This window comes from Prunus mume, linkage group LG2 (genome assembly GCF_029339155.1).
Source record: "Prunus mume cultivar Tortuosa linkage group LG2, ASM2933915v1, whole genome shotgun sequence".
Taxonomy (NCBI): domain Eukaryota; kingdom Viridiplantae; phylum Streptophyta; class Magnoliopsida; order Rosales; family Rosaceae; genus Prunus; species Prunus mume.
Window position 1 is genome coordinate 26570354 of NC_142699.1, and position 14096 is coordinate 26584449.

At 37.8% G+C, this 14096-nt stretch overlaps 3 protein-coding genes across 3 annotated transcripts; 1 reads left to right on the plus strand and 2 right to left on the minus strand.

Moving 5' to 3' along the window:
- Positions 1-492: 492 nt before the first annotated feature.
- LOC103324022 (uncharacterized) lies at positions 493-1281 on the minus strand. Its single transcript, XM_008226058.2, has one exon. It carries the CDS (start codon positions 1279-1281, stop codon positions 493-495), a length of 789 nt encoding a protein of 262 aa, XP_008224280.2.
- A 4884-nt stretch (positions 1282-6165) lies between these two features.
- Positions 6166-9265, minus strand: LOC103324021 (vicilin Jug r 2.0101-like). Its single transcript, XM_008226057.3, has 6 exons — positions 7849-9265; positions 7588-7763; positions 7328-7408; positions 6950-7225; positions 6453-6756; positions 6166-6341 (listed from the first exon to the last, which is right to left on the minus strand). The coding sequence occupies exons 1-6, from the start codon at positions 9263-9265 to the stop codon at positions 6166-6168; spliced, it is 2430 nt and encodes an 809-aa protein (XP_008224279.3).
- A 2731-nt stretch (positions 9266-11996) lies between these two features.
- LOC148919931 (uncharacterized) lies at positions 11997-13601 on the plus strand. Its single transcript, XM_089044917.1, has 2 exons — positions 11997-12627; positions 13089-13601. The coding sequence occupies exons 1-2, from the start codon at positions 12305-12307 to the stop codon at positions 13222-13224; spliced, it is 459 nt and encodes a 152-aa protein (XP_088901043.1). The 5' UTR covers positions 11997-12304; the 3' UTR covers positions 13225-13601.
- Positions 13602-14096: the final 495 nt, after the last annotated feature.

The following is a 14096-nucleotide window of genomic DNA, read 5'->3' on the forward strand; positions in this document are numbered from 1 at the left end:
CACCTTGCCACCCGCTTCTCAAATCTGCTGCCACTGACCCGTGATTTTGGAAAAAAGCGACTTTCACTTGTTTTACCAAACACCTAAAGTCAGAAAATTTTAAAAATAAGCTGCTTTTTTTAAAAGCACAGCAACCCCAAACTAAGCCGAAGTAGAAGCGGTCTTACATGGTTTTGCAGTCCATTTGAGTAAAGAAAAGATAATGGATGTTCGATCAAACGATACATGCTCTAAGTGCTGCTTTATGGCCAAAAAGATTTGAATTAGCCAAGTCAGAATTGAAAACACATGCACAAAGATTTAAAAGTACTAGCTAATACTGACAAACAAATTAACAGAAAGGGATAGAACTTGTCATCATTATAGTTTTATTAAGCTAGAGCTCTTTATTTCACACATACAATTTAAGTTAAAGCTCACTCTCCATGAGCTATAATACTCTCTTAAACTCTAGCACAGCCAACTACTTACATGCATGCAACTTCTATTGCATCAGGCTACCATTCTAATTGCTTGTCCTTGTTCAAACTGCTCCCTACACATCCTTTGACATTCCTGTTGCTGTGGACCATATTGCCCCTGCATCTTGCACCCTTCCTGGCATTGCTCTAGCTGCCTTATTTTCTCAGTACACTCTTCCTGGCACTGCTCCTGCTGCTCCCTCCGAGGGCGCTCCCATTGGCAACGCGACCGGCACTGCTGCTCGTATTCCTGCTGCATCATTTGCCCAACACAGTATTCCTGACACTCTTGCTGTCTCATTGGGTCACGCTCCGATTGGCAATGTTGCCGGCACTGCTGCTCAACTTGCTGCTGCTGCCCTTGAAAAACACCCTGCTGCTGCCCCTGCATGCACGTTCTTACACACTGTAGCCGCTCCCGCGGATCTCTGGTTATCATCTTACATTGTTGCAGGCACTGGCGCCCTCCTCCTTGACCTTGCTGCTGCTGGCAAGCTCTTTCGCACATCTCTCGGTCTGGACTCCGGATGCATTGCTCACGGCACGGCAAGTGATGTCCCTGCTCCTGCTGCCGGCACATTCTCAGGCACTGTTCTTGCTGCTGCGGCCACCTTGCTTCCCTCATGCAACGATCTTCACATGACTGGCCATGGGATGAACACATTTGCAAGCACTCCCCCACTTTCGACTGATCAGATATCGAATAGCATCCTTCCTCGCAGGTGACCTGGGCACGAGCAGAAGGCACAGAGGTAGCAAGGAGAAGAGTGGATAGGAACAAAACCAACAAAGGAAGCTCAGTTTTGGTCATGGTCGCCATGCTTGTGCTCAAATATATACTGTGTGTTGAAGTGTGAGAATAGCTGAGAGAGAGAGCTGAGGTATTTATAGAAGCTCAAGGCTAAGCATGCATGCGTACATTTGGCTATGGGGATTACATGCAAGGTGACTGGTGTTCAAGGTGACAAAATTGACGTGTCGTTTTGAACTCAATGGACACTGATAAATCTTCTTCACGGAGATGGATAGAATCTGGAAATAAGGCCGAAAAAGGTTTGGGTTTGCAGAGACTAAAATGGCTGTATGTACCATGTGATGTGTTCTATTATGTGGTGGACCCTTTCTTATGTTTTTTATTTTATCTATTTTGTCTATGTACAATACCCGTCCCATAAAGATATATTCTTTTTTTTTACTACATTCTAATTTTGGATCTAATTGCAACGGGTAATATAATTAACTACGTGAACTGGATTAAAACAATATAAATTACAGGAAAAAGAATTGAAATCATAGTCAAAACTATAATACGAGAATTGTTGAGTAGATATTTTGCACCTACGACTTAGATTTGATTGTAGGCCGTCATTCCACGGCTAAAGAGAAGTCTAAGATAAATTGAATACACATTTGATTTTATTTTTAAAAAATATAAATAATAGTCTAAATTTGTATAATATCCTATATTATTATTTTTTAATAATATATAATATATAAATATTATGTTAGGTCCAAACCAATTATTGTAAATATAAAAACACTTACTCAATCATTCAATTCAAAATTAAAAAAAAAATGAAATTCAATAAAGGTCCACTCATTGTAAAAACAAAAAAAAAAAATTGCCCAATTACTCAATTCAAATTTAAAAAGAAGAAAATAAAAAAAGACCCAATTATATTTTAAAGTTATAGCTTAAATCAATTAACCTAGTTGAATCAATTAGGAAACTAAAAAAAGGCAAGGTAGAAAAACTTGATTATGTACAGTTAATTGATACTTTTAAATCGAAAATGCAAGACACATGATATTTAAGTGATGTTTTGATGCATTTTATAAAGTTGTTGTTTAAATTATATATTAATTGTTTCTTTTATGTTACAATTGTGAATTTGAGTTTATATAATTTTTTTTAACTTACTGAAGAAAAAAAATTACATAAATATACATATAGAGTATAAAGCCCCATTTAGGATGTTCACCTAGGGCCTCCAAAACATAGACTGCCGCTGTTTCTTACATACACCATACTAAAGTGTCATGAGGATTTGAACTTGTGAACACTGGTGTGCAAAATAATGCTATTTTTTATTAAGCTACACCCCCGTTGACCCATATCTGATTTTAAATCAAGACAACTACAATAATAATCTTAATTCATATGTAAAATTAGATTGATGGTTTTTTTTTGTTTTGTTTTGTTTTTTTTTTAATTTTATGGATTAGTGAGAAAACGATGTTTCGAAATTGGAACATCTTCAAACATTGAATTTTGAACCAAGGGCTTAATAGCTGACACCACATTCTTAAAACAAAAAAATAAAACTAGTTATACTACACAAAACAAAATTAAAAAAAAACCCCTACTAGTTTAACTATATATATATATATATATATATATATATATATTGCTTCAGCCTCTCTTCTTCTTCTTCTGTTAAAAGCTATAATAAAAAAAAAAACAAATTACTTCACGACTCACTTGAAATTTTCTGCTAAAAGCTATCGTATTCAAAGGACACAATAGTCTTCATTTTGAAGCCAACGTATTGAATACTAAATCGTGGAGTAAGGCTTTTATTTGGATTATTTGTAGTTCCACCGGAACCTTCATTTCGAAATGTTTGATTCATGGCTGAAGAGATTCATACAATACTTGTCAATCCATCCTTTAATAATTGTGACCTCAATTTTGCACGCATAATAAGTAATACTCTTTTTGTTCATTTTTGTAATAATAAAGAATTTATTAAAGAATTTTTCAATCCAAATCGTAGATTCATAGGTGTGGTCATCTAAAAAGTATGTAGAAAAATGCAACATTATTGAAAGGGAAGAAGAGTTAAGAGGTTTGGGAGAAATAAGAAAAAGGAATTTGGTTTACCGCGAAAGGGAAAGTATGTGTCATGTTTTCAGTCATTGAATGAGATTTAAATGAGGTGGCATGTGAAGAATAAAAGTTAAGCAGATCCTAATAGAGAAAATCTAAACAGAGGATTCATATCCCAAATAGACACTCAGGCCAAATTAAAAGGATTAAATTTCTCTAATAAAAAAAAAGGATTAAAATTAAAATGAATACTATAATAGGTATTCAAAATAAAAAAGGATTAAAATTAAAATTCAATCTAATACATGGTTTCTTGAAAGAAAAAAAACAATATTATTTATGGATGAAAATCTAACTGCCCTTAATTTATAACTAGATTTGGTTTGAAAATTGTCTGGAAAACAATTGTATTGTCTTAGATTCTAAAAGATATTACTTCATTAAGCTAGGAGAAACTGAAGGACAATTGTCTTGTCTCATGCTTCTCATGGTGATACTTATGAAGAAGGAAATATCGATCATAAATGCAATCACGCTCCACAATATTCAATTATGGCCAATATCACGTCTAGAATCAAGAATGATATGTGTGAGAAACTATGGAATGGTACGGTAATAAGGTCACATTGTATAATTTATCCACGTATTATAATAGGATGACATGGTTAATAAGGAATAGTATCAATAGCCTATATATGTGCATGTTTTATTCACTTTCCTCTTCTTCTTTTTTTAATGAATATTTACTTTCCTTTTTAATCTTCAAGTCTCTATATAGTTTCCATCGTATTTTGTGCAAGTCTCTTTAATGTCCAATGTTATCTCAGGCTCAATTTCAACAAAATTCTTGTTACACCTTTCTGTCCTCTCGCAGTTACTTTCTGTTAATTTATCTTTTTGGTTGATATCATTTGGAAACATCGTGTGGTAAAAGCCAAAATCAAAGTGCAATATTTGTGTAAGCATTTTCTACATAGGCCATATACTTTTCCTCGTAGCAATGGAATATATAAAATTGCTCTTCGAATTGCTGACTGCACGTCCCTTGGCCTTCTTCTTGTTGTTGACCATAATATCTTTGCCTTCCACAACGTTACTGGCAGTATTGCTCTGGTTGCTTCATTTGCTCTGCACAATGCTGCCCATGCTGTTCCGATATTCAACTCTGATGATACTCGTTACTTTACTTTTCAATTTCCATTTCCTATTGTATACAAATTTATCTCTTTAATGTCCCTTGCTATTTCAATTCCCATTTTATTTTATTTCTACAAAATTGTTTACATTTCTTGCACTCCCGCATCTATTTTGTTTTGCTATACTAGTCTCATATTCAAACGCACTAGTCTCAGATTCAAACCCTATTTCATCTTGTCATCTTAATAATGTGTTTGAAAAATCCCCTTTCTTTTGTTTTGCTATACTAGTCTCAGATTCAAACGCTATATTGGTCTCAAATTCAAACCTCAATACTAGTCTCAGATTCAAACGTTATACTGATCTCAAATTCAAACCCCATGTCATCTTGCTATACTAGTCTCAGATTCAAACGCTATATTGGTCTCAAATTCAAACCCCATGTCATCTTGTCATCTTAATAATGCCTGTGAAAAATCTCCTCCCTCTCCCCTTAACAGGGATGAGATTTTATACAAAAAGCCTCTTCAAAACCCCATGTCATCTTAATAATCTGTATATAAAAAAACTCCCTCCCTCTGCCCCTAACAAAGATGGAATTTTATACCCAAAAAAACTTCAACGTTATTAAGAGTGAAGAATAAAATATAATATATTTTGTTAACACAAAAAACCTCGATGTTATTAAGAATTAAGCCATTTATTATATGAAATATAATATATTTTGTTAAGTATATGATGTGAGACTCTTAATAACATCCATTTATTATATGAAATATAATATATTTTGTTAAGTATATGATGTGAGACTCTTTCTATTTTATTTAGTATTTGATGTAGGGCCCTGTATATTATTCAACAATTTAGACTTATCACTTGTATTTAAAAAATTTAGACTTATCACTTGTATTTAAAAAATAAAAATATCAAAGGGTCTGTTTGGTAGAATATGTTGATTATCTAATATGAGAACGGAAATTCCACAAGTTTGGTAGAATATGTTGATTATCTAATATGAGAACGGAAATTCCACAAGTTTGGTAGAATATGTTGATTATCTAATATGAGAACGGAAATTCCACAAGGCTTAGTGCGCGTTTGGCATTGCTTATTTTGGGTTAAGTGATTTTAAAAAAAATTTGGGAAGCCCGGCCCGTTTGGTAAACTACGAGAAAATCATTGTTAAAAATTGCTGCGAAAGAAAGTTATAAGGAAAAATACCTAATGAAGTGCTTTCATTTTTTGATTATGCATGAATTAATTTCGAATAGGCATTAGGTTTAATGATTATATAGCAATTATTTTATGATTATATTGGGATTAGTACCAACAACACTTTTAACAAAAAGTTTACCAAACACCAAACTGCTTTCTCTCACAGCTGATTTTTCTCAGAGTAAATCTGAGAGCGATTATTTTCACAATACAACAATACCAAACTGACCCTTAAATAGTGAATAATAAGCACAAAGAGAAATAACTTCATTTATTTATTCATTTATATGGCACAGAGCTAGAGCTCTTTTGCCTTTTCACACACAAAAAGCTCACTCTAGATGAGCTCTACCCGAAAACCCTAGCACCGCCTACTACCATTAGTCTAGAACTGCTATATCTAGATACAAACTTTTATTACATCGCGCGGCTTGGTACACTACCCTCTCTGTTCTTAGTTCAAGCACTAACTTTATTTTTATTTTTTACGCACACATACTAACTATTATTAGTGCTTAGAAGTTAGATCATGCCAGCAAACTCCAAAATTGAAGACAAATGGTGGTTTCTGCTTCTTCCCTGCTGTGTTGGCACAAAGTAAGATTGCTGCTGCTTGCTGAAAATTTGTTCCATCTCTGGCCCAAATGCCAGCTGCCTAGCCTCTCTGTCCATCTGCATTATTATGTTGTCCTCTTGCCCTGCATGTGTAAAAAAGCACAGTACATATAATTATATACAAACCCACATAATTTATATTTAAAAAATTGATCATCAGCTAATTAAGCAATGTCTCTGACTTAATTAATTACCTGCAAGGAAGTTCCTCGTGTTGTTTTGGGCATTGAGTCCAAATCCCAGGATTCGGAGGTCCTGATTTTGGGCAACAAGGGCAACAGGATGACCAGCCGGGATCACAAAAACATCACCAGGTGATAGCTGAGCGGTGACCTTCATGTACCTTCCACTCTGTTCTCCCTGCTGCTCTTGCTGTCCCATAATTTCTTGGCTTTGGCTTGCCAAGTATGGGTAGGCCATTTCAACAAGTCCGTTTCCTTCCACAACCATAATCAAGTGTGTTGCTTTTGAATTGAAGTGTGGCACCATCATAGCTTGCTGCACAAGAAAATTGAAGCGAAAAATAAAATAAAATAAAATAATAAAAAAATCAGCCACAAGCTCTCCCTCGACAACAAATACACATGCTATTTGTAGCTCCAGAATAATATGAAAAATTATATTCTGACATGTATATGGAATGCATATGGGATTTAGAGAAAAAAAAAATTCTGATTAAATGTTGCATTACTTGGTTGATCTCAATACAACTGACTGAGGCATCCATGTCCTGGAGCTGATTGTACTCCTCCGGGCGAGCCTCACAGAGCTGGCCATAGTTGTTAGAGTGCACAGGTCTTTGTTGTCTCAGATTGAATGGACCCTGAGACTGACGGTCTCCTCTACGCCTGGATGAGGCGGCCTGACTCAGTGCCTGGAGTTGCTCTCTTGGGGCTCTCATGACTATGCCTTGGCCCTGCTGCTGCTGGCCCTGCTTAAAGCCATGCTCTAGCTGCTCTCTTGGGGTCTGATCAAATAATTGATAATTTTTAATTGGAGCCTAATTAATTAGTGTGAACAAATAAAAACAAATCAAGGGTAAAGAAAGAAACTTGGGAATTGAGCTTACATTAAAGGCAGATTCAAGAATGTCATTGCTGAAAACGCTGAAGTATGACTCAGGATTTCCGGAACCGGCAGGGAAGAATTCCTGCAGAATGTTAAGGCAATGTTAGAAATTACCTACTCAAAATATTTATAAAGAAAAGAAAAACAAACTTGAAGTTGCTGTGTGAAAATGTAATTGGGTTTACGGGCAATTAATAGCTCATCAAAAGAAAAGAAAAAAAAACATATACCAAATGATGAAGTGAGGTGACGATTGGTTACCTCAAATCGGCCAGGATTGTTAACAGGCTGAAGGAGCTTTGCAATTCGAAGAGTCTTATCACTGTTATTGTTAACTAAGTAGGTAGTAGCCCCCGCAGGAACTCTAATCACATCTCCGTGTTCCATGTTGAAGGACTCCTTTCTGTCTTGCATCAAAAGGGTACAAGTACATTGTCCTGTAATTTCAAATTAAGCAACAAAAACTCATGTCAGTTGCTAATAATATAATTGCATATAACAAGAAGTAGAGGACTAACTCACCGCTCAGAACAACGTAAATTGCTTCAGCATCACAATGGTGTGGGAGAACAAAAGTGTTAGGCCTTGCCTCAAAGATGGCCAAGCGGTAGTTCTTAATGCCGCGAAGAACCTCACTCTGTCTCTGGGTGAACCTCTCAAGCACATAAAGCCCACCTTCATTAGACTGGAACCTTGGCTGAAACCTGTGTGATGGGAAGTAGAAGGGGTTGTTGCTCTGGCTCTGGCTCTGACCCTGACTCCCCATCTGCCCCTCCTCCTCTTGTTGTTGGTTCGGACCACCTCCTCCTGTGCTTCCTTCCTGCTGCTGACCATACTGCTGACTCATCTGTTGTGTGCACTGTTGTTTGCATTGTTCTTTTTGATCATCATCAAGTGCTTGCTTTTCGCAACCCCGCTTGCACTGCTTGTACTGATGTTTCTCGTGTTCAAATTGTTGCTTGCACTGTTTTGGGCATTGCTCTTGTTGTCCCTGACCTTGTTGACTCTGACAACTCAGCTTGCACTGCTCGAATCGCTCTTTGGCACCACCATAGCCCGAGCCATTTAGTGCATCATCATCTTCTTCTTGGTTACCTCCTTCCTGCTGCAGACTTATCTGTTGTTTGCACTGTTGTTTGCATTGGCGTTTTTCATCATCATGCTGTGATGACTTTTCGCAACTCTGCTTGCACTGCTGGTACTGCTTTTTCTCCTTGTCAAATTGTTCCCTGCACTGTCGTGGGCATTGCTCTTGTTCTCCTTGACCCTGCTGTTGTCTTTCGCAACCCTGCATGCACTGCTCGAATCGCCTTCTGGGCTCACCATTTAGTGTCTCATCCTCTAGTTTGTTGTCCCCTGCGCCAGGTCCTTGTTCTTGTTGTTGCCTTCGTTGCTGGTCTTCAAGTTCCTGCCTGCACGTTCTTTGGCATTGCTCTTGTTGTTGGCCTTGTCCTTGCATCTGGCACCGTAGCTGGCACTGCTTGAGTTGTTCGACTTGCTCCTCACACTGCCTTTGGCACTGTTGCCTCTGTTGCTGCTGACCACCGCTCCCCTGCATCTCACAGCGCTGCTGGCACATTTGCTGCATTTCCTCGCGCTCTTTCTGTTGCCTAATTTTCTCATGACACTCTTGCTGACATTGCTGCTGCTGCCTATGGCCGTGCTGCGATTGGCAACGCTGCTTACATTGCTGCTCCTGCTCATGTTGCTGCTGTTTCTTGTGATGATTAGAACTTTCCGCCGGAGAAAGTGACCAGGGCCCCCACATCCTGCATTGGTAGATACACTCAGAATGAATTACAGGCCTCTTAAAGTCTTGACACTGTTTTTCACATTGCTGTTCTCTATCTTGACCAAGAGTGAAAGACACAGAGAAAGCAAGAAAAAGAAGTGAAAGGAACAAGAACAGAGGAAGCCTAGGTTTGATATGGATCACCATGGTCTGCTAACTTGCTTGCTATTGAACTATGACACTCTAAATTGATCTTCCATGGAAAAATGGCATAAAGGGTTCAAGCATTTATAGAAGCTCAAGGCTGAGCATGCATGGACATTTGTCTATACGCATTACATGCAAGGCGACTAGTGTCAACAGGTGACAAAACTGACGTGTCCAATTTCAAAATTCACAAGAGGAACACAGCTTCTCCAGAGTTTGGTCTTCACGTGAGGGTGCAAAATGAGGACAAATATATATGGTTGCATAGAATGGATTTATGCGAGATTATGTTACGAATCTTATGAAAATGTGAGAGGTTGCGTAGAGTCTTCTGGTTTTGTTTTGAGTGTGGCATTTGATCGAGCAAGGTGGTGGGGGTGTATGGCAAATGAGACAGCTGAGGTGTGAACGTGTTGCGGTGCATGTAATTGAGAAGCCAGGAATTGGAACTGGGTTGGTGGACGCGGCGATGCTCATCCATTGTGTCAATAACGATAGGCATACTTTTGATGCAGAGAAAAAGCCACGTGTTCTGCGCAGAATATGGTGAATGCTCATGCTGCAAATCGACACGAATTGTTGAAGTTTTCATGTCGTTACTCATTAATGACGATTAGGATATAAGGCATTGTTTTTTTGGTAACCAGAAGTTTATTGCTTTAATTTGATTTGAATAATATAATATCATCCTGAAAATTCTTAAATTCTGAATTATTTTCCTCCATTCATACAGAGTGTCAAGGAATTGCTACTGGTTGACAGAACAATTGTAATTGCGCCAAAACAATTGTTAAGGTTGCATTGCTAATGAGATTGAATCATTTATTAACGGAGCTGTTCACAAATTTTGGCTGTAGTACATGTTGGAGATGCTCTTGTTCGAAGAGGCTAAGCTGTTCCTCCGTTCTCTTGGCAATGCTAAATTCCTGAGGTGGGGTTTCAAGCCTGAGGAATATAATTATATTCACTATGTGACGAGAGAGACAGACAATAATGCTAAATACAACACGTCGCAAAAGAGTTTCTTTCCCCCTCCACCATACATAGTTATAACTTATGAGGACAAGAATGAGCGTCATTTTTGTCACATATACCTGGGACACTATAGCTAGCTGGTCACCTTACATGTAATATGCATAACCAAATGCACATGTGCATAAGTACACTGTGTCACATTTTCAATAGTTAGTAACTAAGTAAAGCAAGCATGGTGGTGGTGGTGATCGGGATATGAGAGCCAAGCTTTCTTTGTTGATCTTGTTCCTAATTTCCACTCTTCTTGCTTCCTCTGTATCCTGCCATAGAAGTCTTGCCGGCGTCGGCGACGCTGTCATACAATGAGCCCTGAATTGTTTTCCCCAGAGATGTGGGATATAACTTGCCAGCAGGAAGCTGAAGGCCACCCGAAACAAGGTATCTAAAATGTTATAAATTGTGCGCTCAATTATGCAAGCATGTACTGTTTGATATATTTTAAGAGAATTGAACTCTCACTTTGATTGAAGTCAGATTGATCTCAATCTCAAATCTGAATGATCTCACTTACAAAATAAAGCTTTTATTTTATAAGCACCAGAAATACATCCCACACGGTTGATACAGATTCATTGCATTAACAGAAAGCTCACTCTCCTTACATGATTTATTTCCTATACCACTGCATATTAATTATACAAGTACTTAATTTAGAGCTTAGAAGTCCAGAGCTGAAGCCAGGCGGCTCTCTGCTGGATCGGCACGAAGTAAGATTGCTTCTGCTTGCTGAATATCTGTTTCATTTCCTGACCAAATGCCAGCTGCTTAGCCTCTCTCTCCATCTCCTTCATTATGTTGTCCTCTTGCCCTACGAATATATAACAAAGCAAGAGGTTAATATATATAAGTACACCTACGTAATAAATTAATTATTAATTAAGTATATCAATGAGTACCTGCAAGGAAGTTCCTCATGTTGTTTTGGGCATTGATTCCAAACCCCACCAGCCTCAGGTTCTGGTTTTGGTTGCCATTGTTGTTGTTTTGGGCAACAATGGCAGTAGGATGAGCAGCTGGGATTCACAAAAAGATCACCAGGTGATAGGTCTGCACTGAACGTCCTGTACTGTTGAATTTCTTGCACTTGATCCATGCTCTCTTCTTGGCCTTGGCTCCTGAGTTGTCGGCAGGTACCTGCCATTTCATAGCGTCCCCTTCCTTCTACCACCACTATCAGGTACATTGATTTTGAATCGTAGGACCCAACACACGTATAGCCGCGCGGCTATACTATTTGTTTATTTAAAACTAGTACTACCGCGCGGCTATACCCGGGATTTTTTTAAATAGTATAGCCGTGCGGCTAGACTTGTTTTGACACGTCCGCACCTATAAATAGTATAGCCGCCAATTTTCAAAAGAGTATAGACGCACGGCTATACTCGGAGTTTTTTGTATAGCCGCGCGGCTATACCATTTTTTATTTTATTTTATTTTATTTTATAAATATAGTTTTTTTTTTTTTTTTTTATAACACAGAAATTTGGAAAAACAAAAACTGGACGGAAAATCCATTTTAAACACGAAACGGAACTAATCACAATCCGTAAGGGACTCGAACACAAACTTCTTCAAGTGGCGGCAAATCATGTCATAACCGTTATGGGAAAAGAATTCAGAATCCTAACTAATTTTCAAGAGAAATATCCTTCCCCACATTCTCTGAGGATTAAATGAAATTCATATATAAATAATATATAGCCATCTTTCTCTCCCACAGTCACTGCTCCCTCCAATCAACCACTACCCCCTAGAAATCCAATAGTTCTAACCTAGCAACTCCCTCCCTCTTTCTTTTACTTTTCCTTCTTCTGCAAGACTAATACTTTCACACAAAAACCCTAATTCTAGCTCACTCTCCCCAATTTGAATCACTAAACATAAAAAAGACTTCATCTTGAACATTTTTACCCAAAACCCATATCCTAATCCCTGTGATTTCTGCTTCAAAACCATTAAAAGCCCAAGTCTTTTGTTCTTGAACCCGGAACCCAGTTTCAGGCAATGGTTTCAAAATGGCGCCGTCTTCTCCGCTCATCAAGTCAGGGTGAGACAGGGTTGTACACCCATATTCAGCCTCTTCAGCCGTCTGTGCCTCTGTGGGAACCGGCGCGGCAGAAAAGGCCTCAGAGGCCAAACATCAAGCAGCTGGAGAAGCAGCCCCAGTCTCAGCCTCAGCAGAGTATCTTTAGGTTGAATTCGCCGACTGAGGAGAAAAGCGACTACGTCTTTAAGGAGCAGCCTGATGAAGGGTTCAGAGCTTTCCTCAAGTGCTGTTCCTTGTGCAAGAAGCAACTCACACATGATAAAGACGTCCACATGTATGGGTACGTAAGTGGACTTTGCTTTAATTTCTTTTTTCTAATTGGGTTTTTAGGCAAATAGCATTTCACATCTTGGAACTAATCTATAGCGCCAAAATGTTAATATATATAATTTCAGTTTGTGATCTCCTTAAATTTTATGTATCACTCTACTAGTGATGTAATAAGCAAAGAATGTGATTTATGTAGCATTACTCGTAGTTATGTAGAAGCTATGTACAAATGTGGAAAACTAGAGGGAAGTAAGTATATTATCTGTGAAAACAGGGCAACCCCAATTATTTGTTTTATCTGGTTTACCTTATACATTACAGATACTTGTTTTGACTGATTTCATGCATGTTATGCATTTTTAGCAACTTTTTGAAATGTTGCACGTTTTCCTTGTTTGTTGGATTAAATTACATCAAAATAAGTGATGTTTCACACTGATACTAATATGACCTGAAATTTTGATGATGCAGATACCTAACTGCATATTGCTCCCCTGAATGCCGAGACAATCAGATGGCTTTGGACGGGTTTGACAAAAAAATTGCTGCAGATCGTGAAATAAGAAAAATGGAAGTTTTTGGCAAACCAAATGCACCATTGCACTGAAGAAGAAGAGAAGGTTGTATGCACAGCTGCAAAAATTTTGCAGTCAGCTGGCACTGTAGACTACATCAGTGTAGGAAAAACTATTTTTTACAAATTTTTTCGTAGCTTGGCATGTTAATTGTCAATGGTTTCTGAATAAACAGAAAACAAGATGCCAGCTACAGTTCTTAATGATAAGGAGACGTCTGCTAATCTACTGATAATTTTTTATTCTTATTGGATGGCAATTAATTGTAGGAAACTTTTTAGGCCTGAGATCATGTGATGTTTATTTATTTGATCGATGTATAAAGCCAAATATCTGTTTGTATATTCACTTCCAAATGCCACTTAAAATATTTAGGAAATGTGACTGCAGAATAAATTAAACTTCTTTACCACTAGCTTCTCATTTGTTTCCAGAAACAATTAACAATATGACTTGGAAGCTCTGTTTTGAAAACCAATTTACTAAATTTGAGTTATTGTTGCTGTTGGGTTTTTGAGTCTATCACCAGAGCCCACCACCAGAGCCCATGGATGGATCATGGAAGGAGAGATTGGACAGGAAAAGAACAAAAAGAAGGAACCACACTGACACCTAATGCAACCCAAGTTTATTTAGTGGGTTTCAAACTTTTTAATTTCTGAAAAATAAAACAAAGTTAAGCACCTTCTCTGCTAATTTGGTTTTAGTGCTTCTGTTGTTTCAGACTTTTAGCAGAAACATACAGAAGTGATGATAGGCTGATAGCAATCTCTCCGTTAGGAAAGAATCTCTAAATCATGACTTCTAGACATAAACTGGCAGGACTGTAAAATTTGGTTTGCTTGTCAAGTCTATGAAGATGAAGTACACCACCTTTTTCAGTAAATAATCACCAAGGCCCAGA